Source organism: Polyodon spathula, chromosome 2 (assembly GCF_017654505.1).
Source record: "Polyodon spathula isolate WHYD16114869_AA chromosome 2, ASM1765450v1, whole genome shotgun sequence".
NCBI classification, from domain to species: domain Eukaryota; kingdom Metazoa; phylum Chordata; class Actinopteri; order Acipenseriformes; family Polyodontidae; genus Polyodon; species Polyodon spathula.
In genome coordinates this window covers 51,385,944-51,402,555 of record NC_054535.1, presented here as the reverse complement: position 1 = coordinate 51,402,555, position 16,612 = coordinate 51,385,944, and the positions used below count along the sequence as shown (strand labels likewise).

The 16,612-nt window shown below is 36.9% G+C and overlaps 4 protein-coding genes across 12 annotated transcripts in view; 2 read left to right on the top strand and 2 right to left on the bottom strand.

Annotated features, from left to right (window-relative positions):
- The window catches only part of LOC121298019 (protein furry homolog-like), a 195,206-nt gene extending 193,162 nt beyond the window's left edge, over nt 1-2,044 (top strand). For all 9 annotated transcript variants that reach the window (XM_041224779.1, XM_041224756.1, XM_041224747.1 and 6 more), the window contains one exon: nt 156-2,044. In XM_041224779.1, coding sequence (XP_041080713.1) covers nt 156-417 — 262 coding nt within the window. In that variant the 3' untranslated portion in view covers nt 418-2,044. The remainder of the gene's footprint in view (nt 1-155) is intronic.
- A 4,490-nt stretch (nt 2,045-6,534) lies between these two features.
- Nucleotides 6,535-9,408, bottom strand: LOC121298005 (zygote arrest protein 1-like). Its single transcript, XM_041224690.1, has 4 exons — nt 8,737-9,408; nt 7,946-8,038; nt 7,777-7,851; nt 6,535-7,214 (listed from the first exon to the last, which is right to left on the bottom strand). The coding sequence occupies exons 1-4, from the start codon at nt 9,397-9,399 to the stop codon at nt 7,071-7,073; spliced, it is 975 nt and encodes a 324-aa protein (XP_041080624.1). The 5' UTR covers nt 9,400-9,408; the 3' UTR covers nt 6,535-7,070.
- Nucleotides 9,409-11,068: 1,660 nt separating this feature from the next.
- On the bottom strand, nt 11,069-13,350 carry LOC121298013 (sodium/bile acid cotransporter 4-like). Its single transcript, XM_041224702.1, has 3 exons — nt 13,069-13,350; nt 12,207-12,417; nt 11,069-11,606 (listed from the first exon to the last, which is right to left on the bottom strand). Exons 1-3 carry the CDS (start codon nt 13,308-13,310, stop codon nt 11,079-11,081), a joined length of 981 nt encoding a protein of 326 aa, XP_041080636.1. The 5' UTR covers nt 13,311-13,350; the 3' UTR covers nt 11,069-11,078.
- Nucleotides 13,350-16,612, top strand: part of LOC121326748 (polyamine-modulated factor 1-binding protein 1-like) — a 14,971-nt gene continuing 11,708 nt past the window's right edge. Inside the window, exon 1 of the mRNA XM_041270199.1 lies at nt 13,350-13,395. Within this exon, the coding sequence (XP_041126133.1) occupies nt 13,350-13,395 (46 nt within the window). The remainder of the gene's footprint in view (nt 13,396-16,612) is intronic.

Sequence of the window (16,612 nt, the reverse complement as noted above, 5' to 3'; positions counted from 1 at the left end):
AACACTGTTTTTCTTAGCAGAAGTATTCAGGGTACTAACATTGCAATTTTAGAAGGATATGCAGTAGGTTTCTTTCAATAGAGGCTCATGTTTCTAATTTCAGACTTGCTTCTGATACGTTAATCTCTGCCTTTATGTGTTTTTTCTTCACTCAGAGCTATGTGGCCAAATGACATCTTTGGTAACACCAACGACGACGCAGTCCAGACCCTGCTGCACATCTACTTCCGTCATCAAACGCTGGGCCAGACGGGCAGCTTTGCCATTGTGTGCTCCAACAAGGACCTGTCGGAGGCCGGCTCCAAGCTGATGGAACTCAACATGGAGATCCGCGAGTCCCTTCGAATGGTGCAGTCCTACCAGCCCCTGGCACAGGCCAAGCTTCCCGACATCCCCGGTGTCAGCCCAGGATTCTAAGGCTATAAAATAGAAAGAGGGTGCCTGAAGACACTAGTACACCTTTTCATTTGTGCTACACTTTCCACTGACCACATACCGACGAAAGCTAAAAGCTTCAACACAGTTATCCCTGCAGCATAATGAAATGATCATGCATACATTGAGGCAATATAAAGACTAACCATAAGGGCTAACATATTTTCAACTTCTTTTTCTAAAGATAAGCCAATAGCAAGCTTGAGTCAGCAATAATGTTGTGAACCAATTGCAAAGGGGCATAGGAAGCAGGTGGAATGATGCTAAAATAATCTAAGAAAGAAGCTTTTGGCTGAATGACCTGCAAGGCTTATTGGCCAGCCAAAATAAATCATGAAGCATACAGCAAATACAAACTAGTTCTCATTTGAGCGTGGAAAGACTTGTACAGTCAAGTATTGTACAAACTTATATTGTACAATACATTATGTTGCGTGTTCTTTTGATAAGGATCATATGTAACACGAGTACAAGCTGGAATGTGTGGAAGATGTCTGTTGTATTGTCTTTAGTTCATATAAGGTGTCTGCATGCTTAAAACAAGAGCACTGCAAGAATATTTTTTGAGAAATTTATTTTTATTAGCGCTAACATCCTTGTAGTGTGTAAATGTTAGGATATTAAACATGTAATTTTAAACTGGGCTTTCCCAGGAATGTAAAATAAATAATATATCTGTTAACTTTTTATCGGTTTGCTGTTCAGCAGACCCATGCAATTCACTGAAAAATGCTTCTGTTATGAATACTGATACTAACCAAAAAGTAGCTGCCTGTAGAGACTGTGTGTGTGTGTGTGTGTGTGTGTGTGTGTGTGTGTGTGTGTGTGTGTGTGCATTATTATTATTATTTTGTTATTATTATTATTATTATTATTATTAAGATGTGCTGCACATCATCAACTTTCATTATGAAAAAGCCAATAACTTATTTTACTCTGTAAATATTTTAGAAATGTATAGTGTAAAACCGGTGTTTTTTTTCCTTGTACATTTGTGCAATGCACTGTTAATGCAGAATAGATGTATAAAGCTAATGCAAAACAAAAAGGATATAAAAAAAAAAAATTCACTAACAGCTTGGTCATTACTGTTGGATGCAATCTGCCAGACCTGAACCTTTAATTAAAAAAAAAAAAAAGATTTTAACTTTAAAAGTTAACTCTGAAAGACTTGCAGTATAGTGAGATATCTATACTGCTGAACTGCTAAAGCTTATTTACTAAGGTTTTGTTTGAACACCAGTGGCATTTTGTGGAAGACATGAATGTAGATCCTTCCTTCCTGCATAATGTAAGGAATTGCCTGGCTTTATTATATGCATCTTTCCTATCCACTGTGATTTTCATTGGGCTCTACACTATAGAGCACAGAATGTACTAATTCTATTGTTTAGCTTTGCATTCTTGGGGATTGGGCCTTTTTGTTAGTGTGTTAATTATGAGAATAATATAGATTTTTAAGGCGCGTGCACGCTAATGGACTGCAGAACTTTCCTACTATTACCTAAAACAAATAACTGGCAACCAGTCTTGGCACATTTAACAATCACTGTATTCATTCCACAGCCGTGATGAATGGAATTTTCTTTTTGGTACTTTTCAGTGCTGTTCTTAATTATTTAATGAATATATTATTTACTGGGAAAATGTAGTTTTATTTAGAGATGCTTTACATTTTTTTTTTCTTTACATCTCGAATACCGGCCTTTTTCCTTTAAAAAAAATAAAAATGATTCTGTGTATTATTCTGCTCTGTGTTTGGTGTCTAACAGTATGGAGTCATCGCACAGTAAGTTGTTGAGCCTAAAAGGATCAAGTTAACCTAAGGGAATTGTAAAAGGATTTAACGATTGCATTTGTAGCCACGGTTCCTAAAAAAATCTTATTACTATTTTTTAATTGTCTGCACTTTTAAGTATGGGGTTTTTAGTTTTGAGGCAGTTTAATACCTATCGGTTTCTCACTATGCATAGCTCCTGGGGAAAATTTAAATGGATTGATATGCCAGAGACTTCTAATCCCATTGGTCTTTCATCATCAGAACACAGTCAGGCATTGCAGACCATCATCAAATATTGAGCAGTTGAAGGGCAGCAACCCCCCAACCAAAAAAACCTGATCAATTGGAAGCATGGGGGTCAGTTAAGTTAGATAACATTAGATAGTCCAAGACTGGTGCTAATCGCGATCTGTAAAATCTGTATTTCACTAGAATAGATACTATTAATTTTAGTTGTGATAATTACAATACCATTATATTGCTGCTATAATATTCATGGTTTTAAAGATGTTTCAAGCTGCATACTTTAAACTAGCTTGTGATTCAACATGTGAGCAGAAGGATCTTGTATTTGATTCACGGCCACAGGAAGCCTGTGGGGTCTCAAAAGGAAAAGGTGGGTGTTCTGATACATCTTTGTACAGATCAAGCACACCAAATTCTCTCACCCAAGTTCATTAATGACAGCATTTGTTTGTTTTGGTTTTTTTTGTAAGTGAAAGGTCCATGGTACAAACTTTATAAAGACAATTTCTGAGCCAAAGTATGCAACAGGACCACAGGAACAACGGAAGGTGTTTTTTGCATTTTGAGAGAGAAAAAAACAAAGATGTGATGATAAACCTAATTAGACCAGACCAGTGAATATTGAACTAGATTTCTTCTGGGCGCACATTTTAGGCACATAAGACCATTTTCAAAGAGTTTACTCCAGTCTTTAATCACCTCCTATTTTCTTGGAGGTAAAAAAAAAAAAAACTTAATTTTTAAAACTAGAACCAAACAACTAAGTTATATATTTCAAGTATTCTTGTACTCTGTGTTTTGTGTTTCATTTTGTAACATTAACATGAGTTTCTCATTTAAAAAAACAGGAGTTAATTATAGAATGGAGGAAGCTCTTTGAAAATATGACCCATAATGATTTTTTAGCTAGAAATACAAACTGTAACAATGCTCACCATGATGATATATTTAATGAAACCACTAGTTTAACTGTGTCGACCCCACCTACATATGTCCAGTTGATTCTTATGACGTATGGTATTCACTTAAAATACCTTTGGGAATACTTTCTGGACAGTAATTAAGTTAATCCATCTGTATATAAAAAAAAAAAAAAAATCAATATCTCCTAATGGAATCTTTAATCTCGTTGCATTACCATATACACTTGCCGATATTGGTTTGGAAGTAGTCTATCTACATCCCTTGTCTGATCTTGACTGCACACAAAGGGGATCACTTCTGCTGCTACAAATGCTTAACAGTTGGTTTTTTTTCCTTTAAAATTTTACTTTTAGGATTTGTAATGGGTCAGCATTAAAAATGTAACTTGTATTATGAATATGATGTCTTTTGTACATTGTACATACAGTACATTGAAGCTTCCATGGATTCAATTTTTTCACTAACGGGGCCGGAGTTATACACACTGAGCTCTTACCGTGTGGTCTCGGACCCCCCAGCATCAGGTCAGATTGTCGTTGTGTAGGCGTTTTGTGAGGTGGGCCCGTTGCTGGTAAACCGATTCAGATTTTGAGGAACGTTAACTGAAGAATCCTAAAATTTTATTTTGAAGACGCAATGTGTCACATTTCTGTTCCAGTTTACACTGAATATATAATGTATTTGGTTTCCATCTAGTTTAAACCTCTGTGGACTCATCAGAAAGTATTTATCCATAGTTATAAAACGGTGCTAATTTTAGAAATAGTTAGAAACTGAATAAATTAAATGACAAACATTTCAACTGGAACGATTGACATAATTGAAAAGTAATTGCAGTCATTTAAATTGTTTTTGTGTCTGTCAGCATTTCTACATTTATCAGAAAGTAGGCCATTTGCTCCTTTTTTGTGGACAAGCTTTTTCTCATTCAGCCATATAGTTGTTGTCTATGTTTTATTCAGTTGTCTCGATAAAGTGAATTCTGGCAACATAACATTTAAACATACTCCAATGTAGACATATCTATACATCGTTGAACACCTTTTACTGGACAATGGCAATTCTTCTACCATGAAGAGAGCACAGTCACCGATTTATATAAAGATATGTGCACAACAGAAACCACCAAACTTACTAGATACCTAAAATCTGAGATTTTCCTTTGGTTGGCAGCTTTGAAAACTGTTTCTGAAAGGGATACTGCAATAATACCAGGGGGCTTTAGTGCGATGTAAAGCACAATGCACCACTTTCGTTCTTGGTTTTTTTGGAAGAAATGACCCAGTTCTATCCTTTCTGCAAGAGATGTCCATTTAATTTGCAATAGCTACTGGTCGGCCTTCCTAACCACTGATTGCTATACTAGAAAACATTAACACCACAACATCCCTTTGACACAAGAGCAGTTTAAAGGAGTGCTAGCCAATGGTTTCAAATCCAATTTTCTTACATCAAACCAACTTAATTACCATTATTGCTGATCCCCCTTGTTTTATTTTATTGTGCTGAAAATCTTTTGGTTCATGTTATGTTAATTCAGGATATGCAAATAAATACACTATAGATCAGCTCCTGGTACCTTTACTGTAAATTACATAATCTGAATGTAGCTAGACCATTGGAGTGAGTTTGAACTACAACAGGTGAAGTGACTAGGTACCAGGAACAGCAACTTTTACTATCTAGCATTTTCTTTGAAACTTCTGCATATTCTAAATTGAGATATTTAACAGAAGAAATGGCAGCAGTGATATAATTGCTGGTGCTAATACAAGTAAATGTATTTTAAACCCTTGATTACCACTCCTTTCAGGCAGTATGCCAACAGCAGTTAAGTGTTGGTGAGCCTTATTAAAAATGAATGGAAAACTGCATGCAAAGACTGTGTTTACCTACATATTTTGTAACATTTTCCAATCCAACATAATTACACTTTTTTTAATTCTTCAAATTGAATTTAGGAAACTGAGTATGCACTAATTGCAATGAGATTATACACAGACATACATGTGTTTTATTTTGTTTGTAATCGTAGGTAGGCTATGTGGTCCAGTGGTTAAAGAAAAGGGCTTGTAATGAGGAGGTCCCCAATTCAAATCCTGGCTCAGCCACTGGACTTATTGTGTGACCCTGCGCAAGTCACTTAACCTTGTGCTCTGCTTTTCAGGTGAGATTTTGTTGTAAGTGACTCTGCAGCTGATGACAAGTTCACACTCCCTCGTCTCTGTAAATTATTTAGATGCCTTTATCCAAGGTAAACTAATAATCATTTGAACATTAAGCACAAAAAAATATGAACACATGAAACCATATGTGCTGTTGTATATACACATGTGACAGAAAACACTAAGCTTCCTAATTCTGTTATTATACACTGGCTATTTAATGATCTGTGTACTAGCGCATTCATGTAGTGCAAAATATAATCCTTACTGGTTGCATCTATGAGGATTTTAAAAATCAGAGAATTAAAGTTTATTCAGGATTTTTTTTTTTTTTTTTTTTTTTTTTTAAATACACCAAAAGATTAGGTTCTGTGAAGAACTGGGGGCGCTTCCTGTCACTTTCTTGGGATCCATGGTAATGATTTTATTAAATACATTCTTGTATTTATTGCCAGAAGTGGTGAGATCAAATAGAATAAAGCAAATTAAGTGAGGTACATACAGTACCATATTCACATTATAAAGATGGTTCTGCACAGTAGCACCTTCATTAAAGCTGCAACTCCCAGAAGAGATAATGGAGGAAATTACCTCCTTTAACTACCAAGGTAAGTACAGGGCTGGCTAAATCACTCACTGACCTAATCGCAATAGCATGCAAGAATAGGGACACTGTACAAACTTCTACATAAAGCCAAATTTACATAGCCTACACAGTATAATTACTCAAACTTCATTTTACAAACACTGCTCATCTGCGCTATTGTCATATCATCTACCAACCTGAGCCCATTGATGGACGTTGTGTGGTTATCAGCAAAAAGTTTGCATTATCTCTGGTGGTTTCTTGCTAGTCACATTAACAGTTTTAAAAGGAATAGGATTAGCGAAGCAAATACATTTTAGTTAGTTTGGAGACATTTGTAGTTTTAGGGTTTAATTCAGTATAACTTAACTGCACTTATTGTAACCACATTCAGTTCTGGTCTTTCTTTAAATTATTCCTGGAGATGCTTGACATCTACCATATGCCTTTTACACTGGTAGATGAACACCAAAACAAATCTGAAGTGAGGAGAGGTGCCCAGTGGTAGGGTACAATACTTATGCAAATACCTACTATGTGTTTACCCTGCCCATTGTATCATAGACTTTATTTTAGTTTGATTACAAAAAAGCTTTGTAGAAAAACACAGTAGCCAAGATTGGTAGCTAGTGCTCACTGTAATAAAGTTACATTGTAACACTGCAACATTTGCTTCCTAAAGCAAGAGTGTAGATTAGTTACATCATGTCTGCCCCACATTTTTTCCAATGAGTAATGTAGTTTTAAAAAAAAAAAAAAAAATGTAGTTACCATTGTGTCCATTAATCGCCATTTATTTCACATTCAGTAGTTGATCCTGCTTTCAAAACAAAAAAAAATACAGGCACACTTATCCCAGCTTCACAATTCTTTTGTAATCTTTCAAAAGGTTTGATTTCAGTAATCTAGCAGGATCTTTTGCAAAACATTAAACTTAAATAATATATTTAAAGCTGAAAGTGCTGTCGCAAGAGAGTCGTTTGCCCTTGCATCTCCCACAAAGATCCTGGCGGTGGGGTCTCTTGGGGTCAACATGTCGTGTAGTCACAGTACATATGCATCTGGCCCGTTTGCAGACCTGTACAGGAAAATTGAATACATACACACACAAAAAAAAAAGCTGCAATTGTAAAGAGCCATTTTTTGAATAGGTGCAATGCTGTATTGTGGGGCACATTTAATCCATTTTTTTAAATTGACTAAAACTGGAGGAATTTGAGAACTAGGGTTTAGTACAAAACCATCACTGTTTAAAAATTTCCATAGGTGCAAAATAAATACAAATTCTAGATTAACCCTTTAAATTGTCCTGGGAAACAATTTGTATAAATGACATGGCGAAAACTGCAACAACCACGACTTTGCAATGTAAAAACATAGTTACATATGTAAAATGTATCTAACCAAATGGGAGAAGTCAACACTGGCCAGCGTATCAGGTGTGGTACTGACCATCACACAAACTCCACCAATACCATCAATTCTGACTTGCGACAACCTCTGCGATTCAATCCTGGTCTTTTCAGCAGAGGTCGACAAATGTACTGGCGATTGGTTGTTGATCTTCATGTTATTGTACATGACAATAAAAGTGTAACACACCAACAGTAACAATTACTTATTTGCACAGTCAGACTTACTTGGCAGGTAATGTCTTCAACACGATAAGGATTGAAAGCTTTTTGACATGTTCTACAGAACTGCTTGAAATACACCTGTTCAGGACAGAGGGGAAGACAGTACATTAAACCTGTTCTTGCCAAAGCATGGAAGTTATGAAAATACTGAATTTGCTGTAACCTAACCTACTTTATTTGTGCCCTGTACACACCAAACATATGCACTCTCCCAGCGTAGATTACATTCTCTACAGTGGTAATAGCCGTATTTCTGTTCCAGGAACTGCAAGACAATGTGCATACATATTTAATTATTTTTCATATATTATCTAAACCTTATAAACTGTTTAGAAATATGCTTCAGTACAGTACACGTTAATACATTTGACTATAAAGACTAGCACCTAGATGAGTAATGGTAGCCCTGGGACAAGAGCCAAAATTAAAATTGATTTCATCTTAACCATTTATGCTGGTTATATGCAAGTGTAGGTGTTATTCTCGTTTGGTCTTTGCAACATCCTAGTCAACTGGTTAGTTCATTTTTATTATGTTTGTAGTTCCACTTTAATATATACAACCAGAAATGGGACAGTCAGATCCTACACTTGTATCTTGAATATAAAAAACGTTGGTTTCCAAAGGGTATCCCTTTATTCTGCAACACGTGTGCCCCAAATCCACCTCCTTTGGTATATTTTATACAGGTGCTCAAATCGACTCGGCAGGTTTGGTTCTCCTTGTTCTAGCCCCTATACATTAAAAAAAAAAAATTACCTTTGCACTCAAGCCTACTAAATACTGTAACTTGGCTTTGTTCCCATTTCTTAATTTAAATAAAACACGTGTCTGTCTGTGTCAAATATAGCACAGGCCGTTTAAAACTAGACCATGGTTTATTTTATTTATCTTCCTCATACCAGAGTTTTTGCAACAGTTCTTGTTTAATGCATTGTGTTTCACACATACGCTAGTGCTTACCTGAAATCTCACACTCGCCCTACTTTTGTTACCATCTTGTCCCTCTTTCCGGGCGCCATTGGATTTGTTTTCTTGTGTTGCACCGACACCAGCGTCGGGCTTTTCCATGCTGGCTTTATCGTTTGCTGGCGGGGCTTCTTTTTCTTCCAAAGTGCGTTTGCCCTTTTCAGCAGTTTCTGGTGGATCCCCTGGTAGTTTTTCTCCTTCGTCAAGAAATGAGGCTGGCCTCCTAGCAGCAATGGGAGAGTACAAGGCTAGTGTCCTGGGAAAACGCACGGTTTGGGCGAGGTTGTTCACAGGGCTCCCTGGCATCGGAGTCATTTGTCTTCTCCATCTCAGGGCCTCTCTATTATTCGCTACTAAGGTCCTGGGACCCAAGGAACACTGCACAGACGCGTCAGTTTTAGGGTTCACCTGGATCCCGACGTCCTTAGTGTTTGCTTTCCTTAGCCTCGGTGTCAGGTTTGGATTAATCTGTGACAAAAGGGATTTGAGCTGCGCTCTTTGATAGTTATCAAAATATTCCCCCGGGTCTCCATAACTTGACAGGTAGCTTTTTTGTCGCCAACTTGAACCCTTGGGTTTAGAATTTAAATATCTGTAAGAGTACGGGTTATAGGAAGAGTAAAGATAGCTGTCCGACTCATCGCCATAAGTCGCCATGTTGTTTCGCCAACTGGAAAAAAGCAGTTTGTGAATTTAAGTACTCAAGCAGCTAGTTTAAAAAACGGTAAGGTGTCAACAAGTATCATTGTCTAATTAAATACTTCACTCCTCTATTCAATAGCCTCCTCGTTGTCATTAATGGTAGGCATACCTGTTTAGTAATTAATGGACATGTGATGGATAAGATAGCTACCATACACAAACACACACAAGTTACTTTTGTTTATTGGTGTTATAATCTACATAAAATAAACATATAATGCATATCAGTGCATACACATTTGTGGATGCTTGCATGCTCAGGAAAGGGCCCTAGGGGTCAAAGGTACATTCATTCTAAAGGCAAACAACAATTACATTTCATTCTGTTTTAATTTCCAGGTCTTTGGCCAATTGGAAATGCATTTGGTCTCTTTTGGATATAGATAACTGATACATTTTCAAGCTTGATCCTGGAGTTCTGGCATTAGCCAACGTTTTGTTTTGGTACATACCCGTACATTCACTAAATACACAGGTGCCATAAACCTTCAGTGATCAATTACATCGAACTAAAATAGCGTACAAACTGGGGGGTTCAATGTGTTCTCAATTGCACAGTGTATATAAGTCTTCTTCCCCCAAGAAGATCCTAAAACAATGTAGTAATAGTTCAGTGATTCTGTACCCACGTGTGTTAAACATAATTCTGAACGTGTAAATCAAATAAAGTACACTGACATTAATTTTAATTCCGTCCATTGTAACCGCTGATACTTAAAAAAAAACAACTTACAATTTACACAAAAAATGTAAAGTTTTTTTGCAAACAGACTGTCTGCTGGATTTCATTGACTGGTAGTAAAAAGAAATAGGTATAGTTATACACCTAGAAAAATGTTTGGACGATAATTCTAGTATAGGACAATTTCTGTAATGTCTGGTAACTATTCTTTCCAACTTCAGGACAGGTAGGATACCGAGTATCTTCGCATTTAGTGTTATAGAAGTCTAATTGACACCTTGTTATATCTCACTCTCTTCAGGGCTGAAAAAATAACAGTAAAATATATTGCATTTGAAAACGCACTGTAAAACGTGCCTATTAATTTCCGCATATCATTACACGTAAATATAAAATGAAAAGTGTGTTTCCATTACAGTTTGTTCACTGATATTTTTCTCGTGATTTGTTATATCAGTCGTTTTATATGTCGATTTGATCAATATCCAGTATAAACCATGGCGGTGTGCACAGATTTTTTTTATGAAAACAGGAAAAAACCAAACATTATAACTACAAGGGCGAGGAGCATTGATTAACATAAATTATTTCGTTATTGTTGAAAGTGCAGTGCCATTAACATTTTGATTTTTTAGAAAAAAAAAGTGCTGTACATTTTGCATTCGAGATCATGCTTGTGAATGTAGCCAATATTAAATGATTTGCTCGATGCTATGAGTGTGTATTGTAGCACTTGTGATCTGAGTTTGCCCTATATCTTATTTATGTATTTTAATATGCCGTTGTATTACGAGGTCAATTTGCATAGCCACATAAGTAGCTAAGAAATAAAACAATATCTTGCTGCAGCAATACTGTGGTGATAATTATAATACCATGTAGTTGTTTGTCCTCGTCCGACTTACACATGATAGGGTTTGAGATAACCATAAATGTGTTTGCCATAAACCCGCTATATTTCAGGTGCGTTTTGTCTAGGTTCCATCACTATTGAATTCGGGTCGTGAACAGTCACTGAACCGTAAGCTGCATCTACTGCGACTTCCTCTTCTTTTAGTTTTTTGTAAGTAACATCCGTATCGTCATCTTCATCCAGAGGTTCTTGCTTATGCAGGATATGTTTTCTGTACATTTTATACGCTAATATAATAAGGCCAGCTTCCGCCGCTTGGAATAGAGCGTAGAGCAGAGGGAACATGTAAATACCGCCGATGATGTGGGGTGGGAAGGCGAGTTTGAGAATAGCGGTGCAGAGCTGAACATTTTGACAGCCAGTCTCCAGTGACACTGTCCTCTTGCTGTTTGGTGGAAGGTTAAAAAGCGCGCCAAGTCCGTAACCTGCGGCGTAACCCGCGAGGGGCATCAGGACAGCCACCACATAGACTGATGCTGGGATAGTGGCCAGCAACTCGGGTCCCAGCATGGTTGCAGTCAAGATGAAGAGAATAAACAGAGTCGCTAGTAAGGACCACAGGGATATCTGAAAGCAAAATTGAAGGTAAAGATACATACCGCACAATGCAGTAATATACTGCTACTGCTACCCTCTTAGTAGTCAAGCATCATTGTAGCTAATACAGTCACCGAAGTAGGAGCTATTCACAATGTTTGGATGTCTGTTTAAATCTGGGTTGGGTCACAAGTGAAATGCGTTTGATGGTCTTCGAAGATTTTTAATATCTTGAGCAAAAAAAAAAAAAAAAAAAAAAAAAAAAACATAGCCTACACATACACAATATGTTATTATACACCTAATGGGAAACATGTTGAATATCGCATATTTTGTTTTAAAAAATTGTATATGTAAGAAATAAAGAAAAAACACACTAGAATGCAGTAGAGTACATTGGTACTAAAGGGGTAGCCAATTTAGTTCGTATAAAAGAGGTCACAGATAAAAAATAAAAAAAAAAGTAATCTTACATTGCTTAAAATAAATAATAATAAATTGTTAACTGAATATTACAAAGATTTTCAAAAATAAGATCAAAATCGATTTGAAAACCAACACAAAAAAACCTTGCTGTAATAACACACTTTTAAATTCGGAATTTTTAGAATGAAAACTGATTCTAGTTACCTTTATTATGATGTCAGCGGCTCTGTTATACCTGTACCGCACGAAGACCCCCAGCCCTATCGGGATCAGGGTGCTGAACAGGGTGAGGATGATGGCTCCGAAAGGCATCAAATCCACAACAGGAGTGTTAATCCAAGCGCGACTATAAATCCACAGGCACAGGGACATTAAGAAGAGAGCTAACGCCGTGGAGGAGATTGTCATTATAATACTGTGGTATTGTTTTTGGGGGATTTTTTTTTTTTTTTTTTTTGAGGGGGTGGGGGGTGGGGGGGGGGGGAGAGAAGAAAATAGTTTAGTCACTCAGACCCGGAGGTACAACTAACATCCACAATACTATAATGTTGTGCTATATATAAAAAATGTGCTACCTTTTTGCTAATTTGGGGTCATTTTTGATTATTTGTACCTGTTGTTATTATTAATAGTAGTATTGCCTTATGTTTTTCAATAATAAGAATAATATAGCATAGGATAAATATATACTATAAACTGTAAAATGTTTTGTTTATAGTGTTATGCCACTATACAATTATAGGTAAGAATCACAATAAGGATCACACAGGCTGCATCAAACAAATGCATGGCAAATCAAAATATATATTCGAGAATGCAAACAATATCGATGTAACATATTTTAACACTTCATTTGCAGATATTGAAATTAAAAACATGTGATTATTTGCATTTAAAACAAACTGTAATTTTCGTTTTTTGTTTTGTTTGCTGGCTTTTGATTATCTTGCATTATATTTATGTTTTTCAGTTGATAATTTCTCATTTTGAATTGCATTGCTATCATATGGGGTACATACAGACAGTCATAGGAAACACCCGGTCGGTTGGGGGGTTAGGGGGTTACCTGAGGTTCATATCCCCATTCACTAAAAGCGACATGATGTTGGAAAGGTTTCCCCCGGGACAGCAGCCACACAAAAGCACGGCGATTGCAGCCACCTCGTCCAGGTTGAAGATCAGCGCTAGGAGGAACGCCAATAGCGGCATGATCACAAACTGGGATATGAGAGCCAGGAGGACTCCGATGGGTCTTCTTACATGCTCACCAAGTTGGCTCACCTCGACAGTGCACCCCAGACCCAGCATAGTAAAACAGAGCACAAGCCCAACAAACACATTTATCCCATGGTTGAGGGGAGAATCCCAGAAGGCAAAAACCAGATTAGCAGAGGTAACTTCTGCTCCCTGAATCCCCGCGGCAGTAGTTATTAGGGTGGTCCGATCAATAGCTGCAGGCTGTCTGGTGATAATCATTCCGGCGATAGTAAGAATCTCAGAAAGACTTTCTGGAAAATGCGTGGTGGAGGACACACCGCCATTGTTGGGTTTAATCTCATTTTCACTAAAATTATAGAAATCTGTAAAATTGTCAGGTATAAGTGTACCATTTCCTATACCAGTAGTATTCATTATGCTTCAAATAAACCCCCCTATGTGATGTTAGATGCGGATCTCGAGTAGTTGGTGGTCTGTATACGTCAGTTTTTTTTTTTTCTTAGCTGCTGATTTCTCAAACTCTTCGCCAGCTGGAGAGGCAAACGAATCTCCACCGGAGTAGAGCAGTGGTCTCTGCTTTAAACCACTTCCACCAAGAGATGGTTGCATCCAGTGGAAGAGCGTATTAGAAAGAGTGGCTTAAGCCATGCACATAAAATGCTGTCAAAGGAGCTCTGCATCATCTTTCAGAAGGGAACGAGGCAGCTGGGCATGTAACCTCGATGTCCCGTTATCACAGCACGTGCATGTAGAGTGCAGCTAACGCCTACACTTCAGTACAGATTTTTCTTAACTGAATGACTTTCAGTTAAGAAATTCGTCTCAGTAGCTTACTTGTATAAACAATTTGAATGACTACTACGACTAAAATAATAATAATTTGTAATTTAATTTTATTTTAATTTTTTTTTTTTGAAAATGCAAATGATTTTGTTGCTTTTCTGGGCAGCATAATGAAGCTAAGGACACCAATTAATCAATTGTTATCTAGTAGTTTACTTGCACCTTGTGCTAGAGTTATATACATATTAATGACGTATTAATTGTAGTAGGTGAATCAATGTGTTGTAGATATTAGTGTAGACCAGTAATTATGTCTTACATTTTGTATTTTTGCATGCACAAGTGTAGCGACCCTTAGTGGCTGATAATGTGCTAAAGACTTTTCGCCCTACAGGCTGGATGTCTGTCTGCCTGGTTAGCTAAAAAACACTTTAATGTATGAGCTGCTGTACTACGACTCCTGAAATTATTCAAGCAGAACATTGCATGCACACGTCTGTATTAAAAGGCACAGACTGTCGTTTGTTATTTGAAAGAGAATACCGGATTAAGGTACTCGGAAATTGAAAATGTTTACACATGCTGCTGTACACTGCCAGATGTAATCGTATATGTTTTGTTTAGGACATACAGGCTTATGCCTTGACTCCATGTCAGAGGTCTAATAAGATGAGCGCATTCATTTTCGTAAGTCTGATTAGCCACACCTGGTATGAATCAGAAAACAACCCACTTGACAAAAGGGGTCAATTGCAATAAACTAAAAAGAGCGTACTAACTGGGGATGATCCAGTGGTTAGTACGGAGGACGGTACTAAACTAGTACGCAAGTTAATACCAATCAAGGTAGTCCTCACCCAGCTAACCATTTTACGTTGTTGCCACATTACACTTTGGTTTTGGTAAAAAGTTGCAGCAACGTTCAGACGGATGGTTTGTTTTATGTCGCCACAACGTTTCATCATAGCGTTGTGGCACAACATCCACACAACATCCTCACAACATTCTCACAAACGTATGGCAACATTCAGATATCAATAAAACAGGATACAGAGCTTTTGTGAATGACATTTATTTTACACTTTTTAGGCTTCTTGTTTTGTGGAATTACAAATCATTAATCACTGCCCTCATCTTCAGAGAAGGACTCCATGTCCACAGTCACCTCGGAAGCAGTTGGTGTCTGAAAAATATAACAAAGTGCTTTTTTAATTTGACAAGAGGGGAAGGGGTTATCATATTTTACACTTATCCAAAACATGTCATTTTTATTGGTTTGGAATGGGCTTGGATTTTTTTTACGTTCGAGCGCGTGGTGCACAATTTTTAGGAATTTCAACTCCCACGGCCTATTATTGTTTTAATTTATTGGTTTAAATATTGTTATTTAATTTATTGGTTTAAATATGTAACTTACATAAACAAGTTTTGCAGGTTACATATTTAAACCACCTTTCCTGCATGTGACCAGTAGCTTTATATTTCAATGTCCTTTACCTTGTTCTTCCCCCCTCTTTTGTTTGGTGCCGATCTCTAACTCGAGAGAAATGGGGAAACAATGTAACCAGAATATTATGTTTACAACACAAACAAATAAACAAAACAATTTTGCTGAGAACTAAACTCAAATTAAATATTCGCTGATGAACTATGGTTTTACCACTTTTTAATAACAGGTGTAAATTTTACCTCCCGTCCCACCTCATGAATTTAAGAATGATTTGCTCTTCTCCCCAGACAATAAAGACAATAGAAGGTTCTCAGATTTATATCAAACTAAAAATATTTGTTGTTCAGCTTACAGATGACTTATTTGTTAATGGAAGGACCCCAACCTCTTTCTTTTTCTCCCCTTCAGACTGTAGTTGGACCAAAGTCCATTCGTCCTAATCTTCTGTATCAGGCGGCACACACTTGCCCCAAGGTTTGCAACACCCAAAGAGGCAAGATACGCAATCTGAAGAAGAAAAAATTCTAAATGTCATCGTGGGCTAAAAGTTTTATGACTATGTTAGTGACGCAGATAAAGTTTTACAACTTTCTTGCCCAGGTCAGATTTTTGTGACCCAGAAAAAAACTGGTGTGTCCTACACAAATCATGGCGTTGCAAACATTGACTGTTTCCTAGGAAATATTTTTGAGTCACAAAACATTTATTCTCACTCACTGTGGTAAGTTGGTTTGTTCTGAACATTTCAATTCAAATAGTTAAATTGTCGTTCTTTCACTATATATGATACTAATACATGTTTTTTTATGGTATACATCTGTGGCAAAGAATTTATCTTTCAACTGTCCTTTATTTGTTACCCTCCAAGCTTTTAGGAGATTGTCCTCCTTCAAATCATTCTCTATCATGTTTATAGACCTGAACCCTTCATCATATAAAGAGGCAAAATCCTCCCCTCCTTACTCTGCTGAAATCTGACAGTCCTTCAGTAGTGCAGCAAACAAAAAACAATATATTTGTAGTTTATCCTTGTGAGGAGAAGGCATTTGCTTGTGTATACATCAAACACCATTAATCTGCCACAAAGATAACCCTTTTACTATATTACCATCAGTCTTAACGAAAGCAACAATGAGTTTGACGCTTTTCCTCTGGTAGG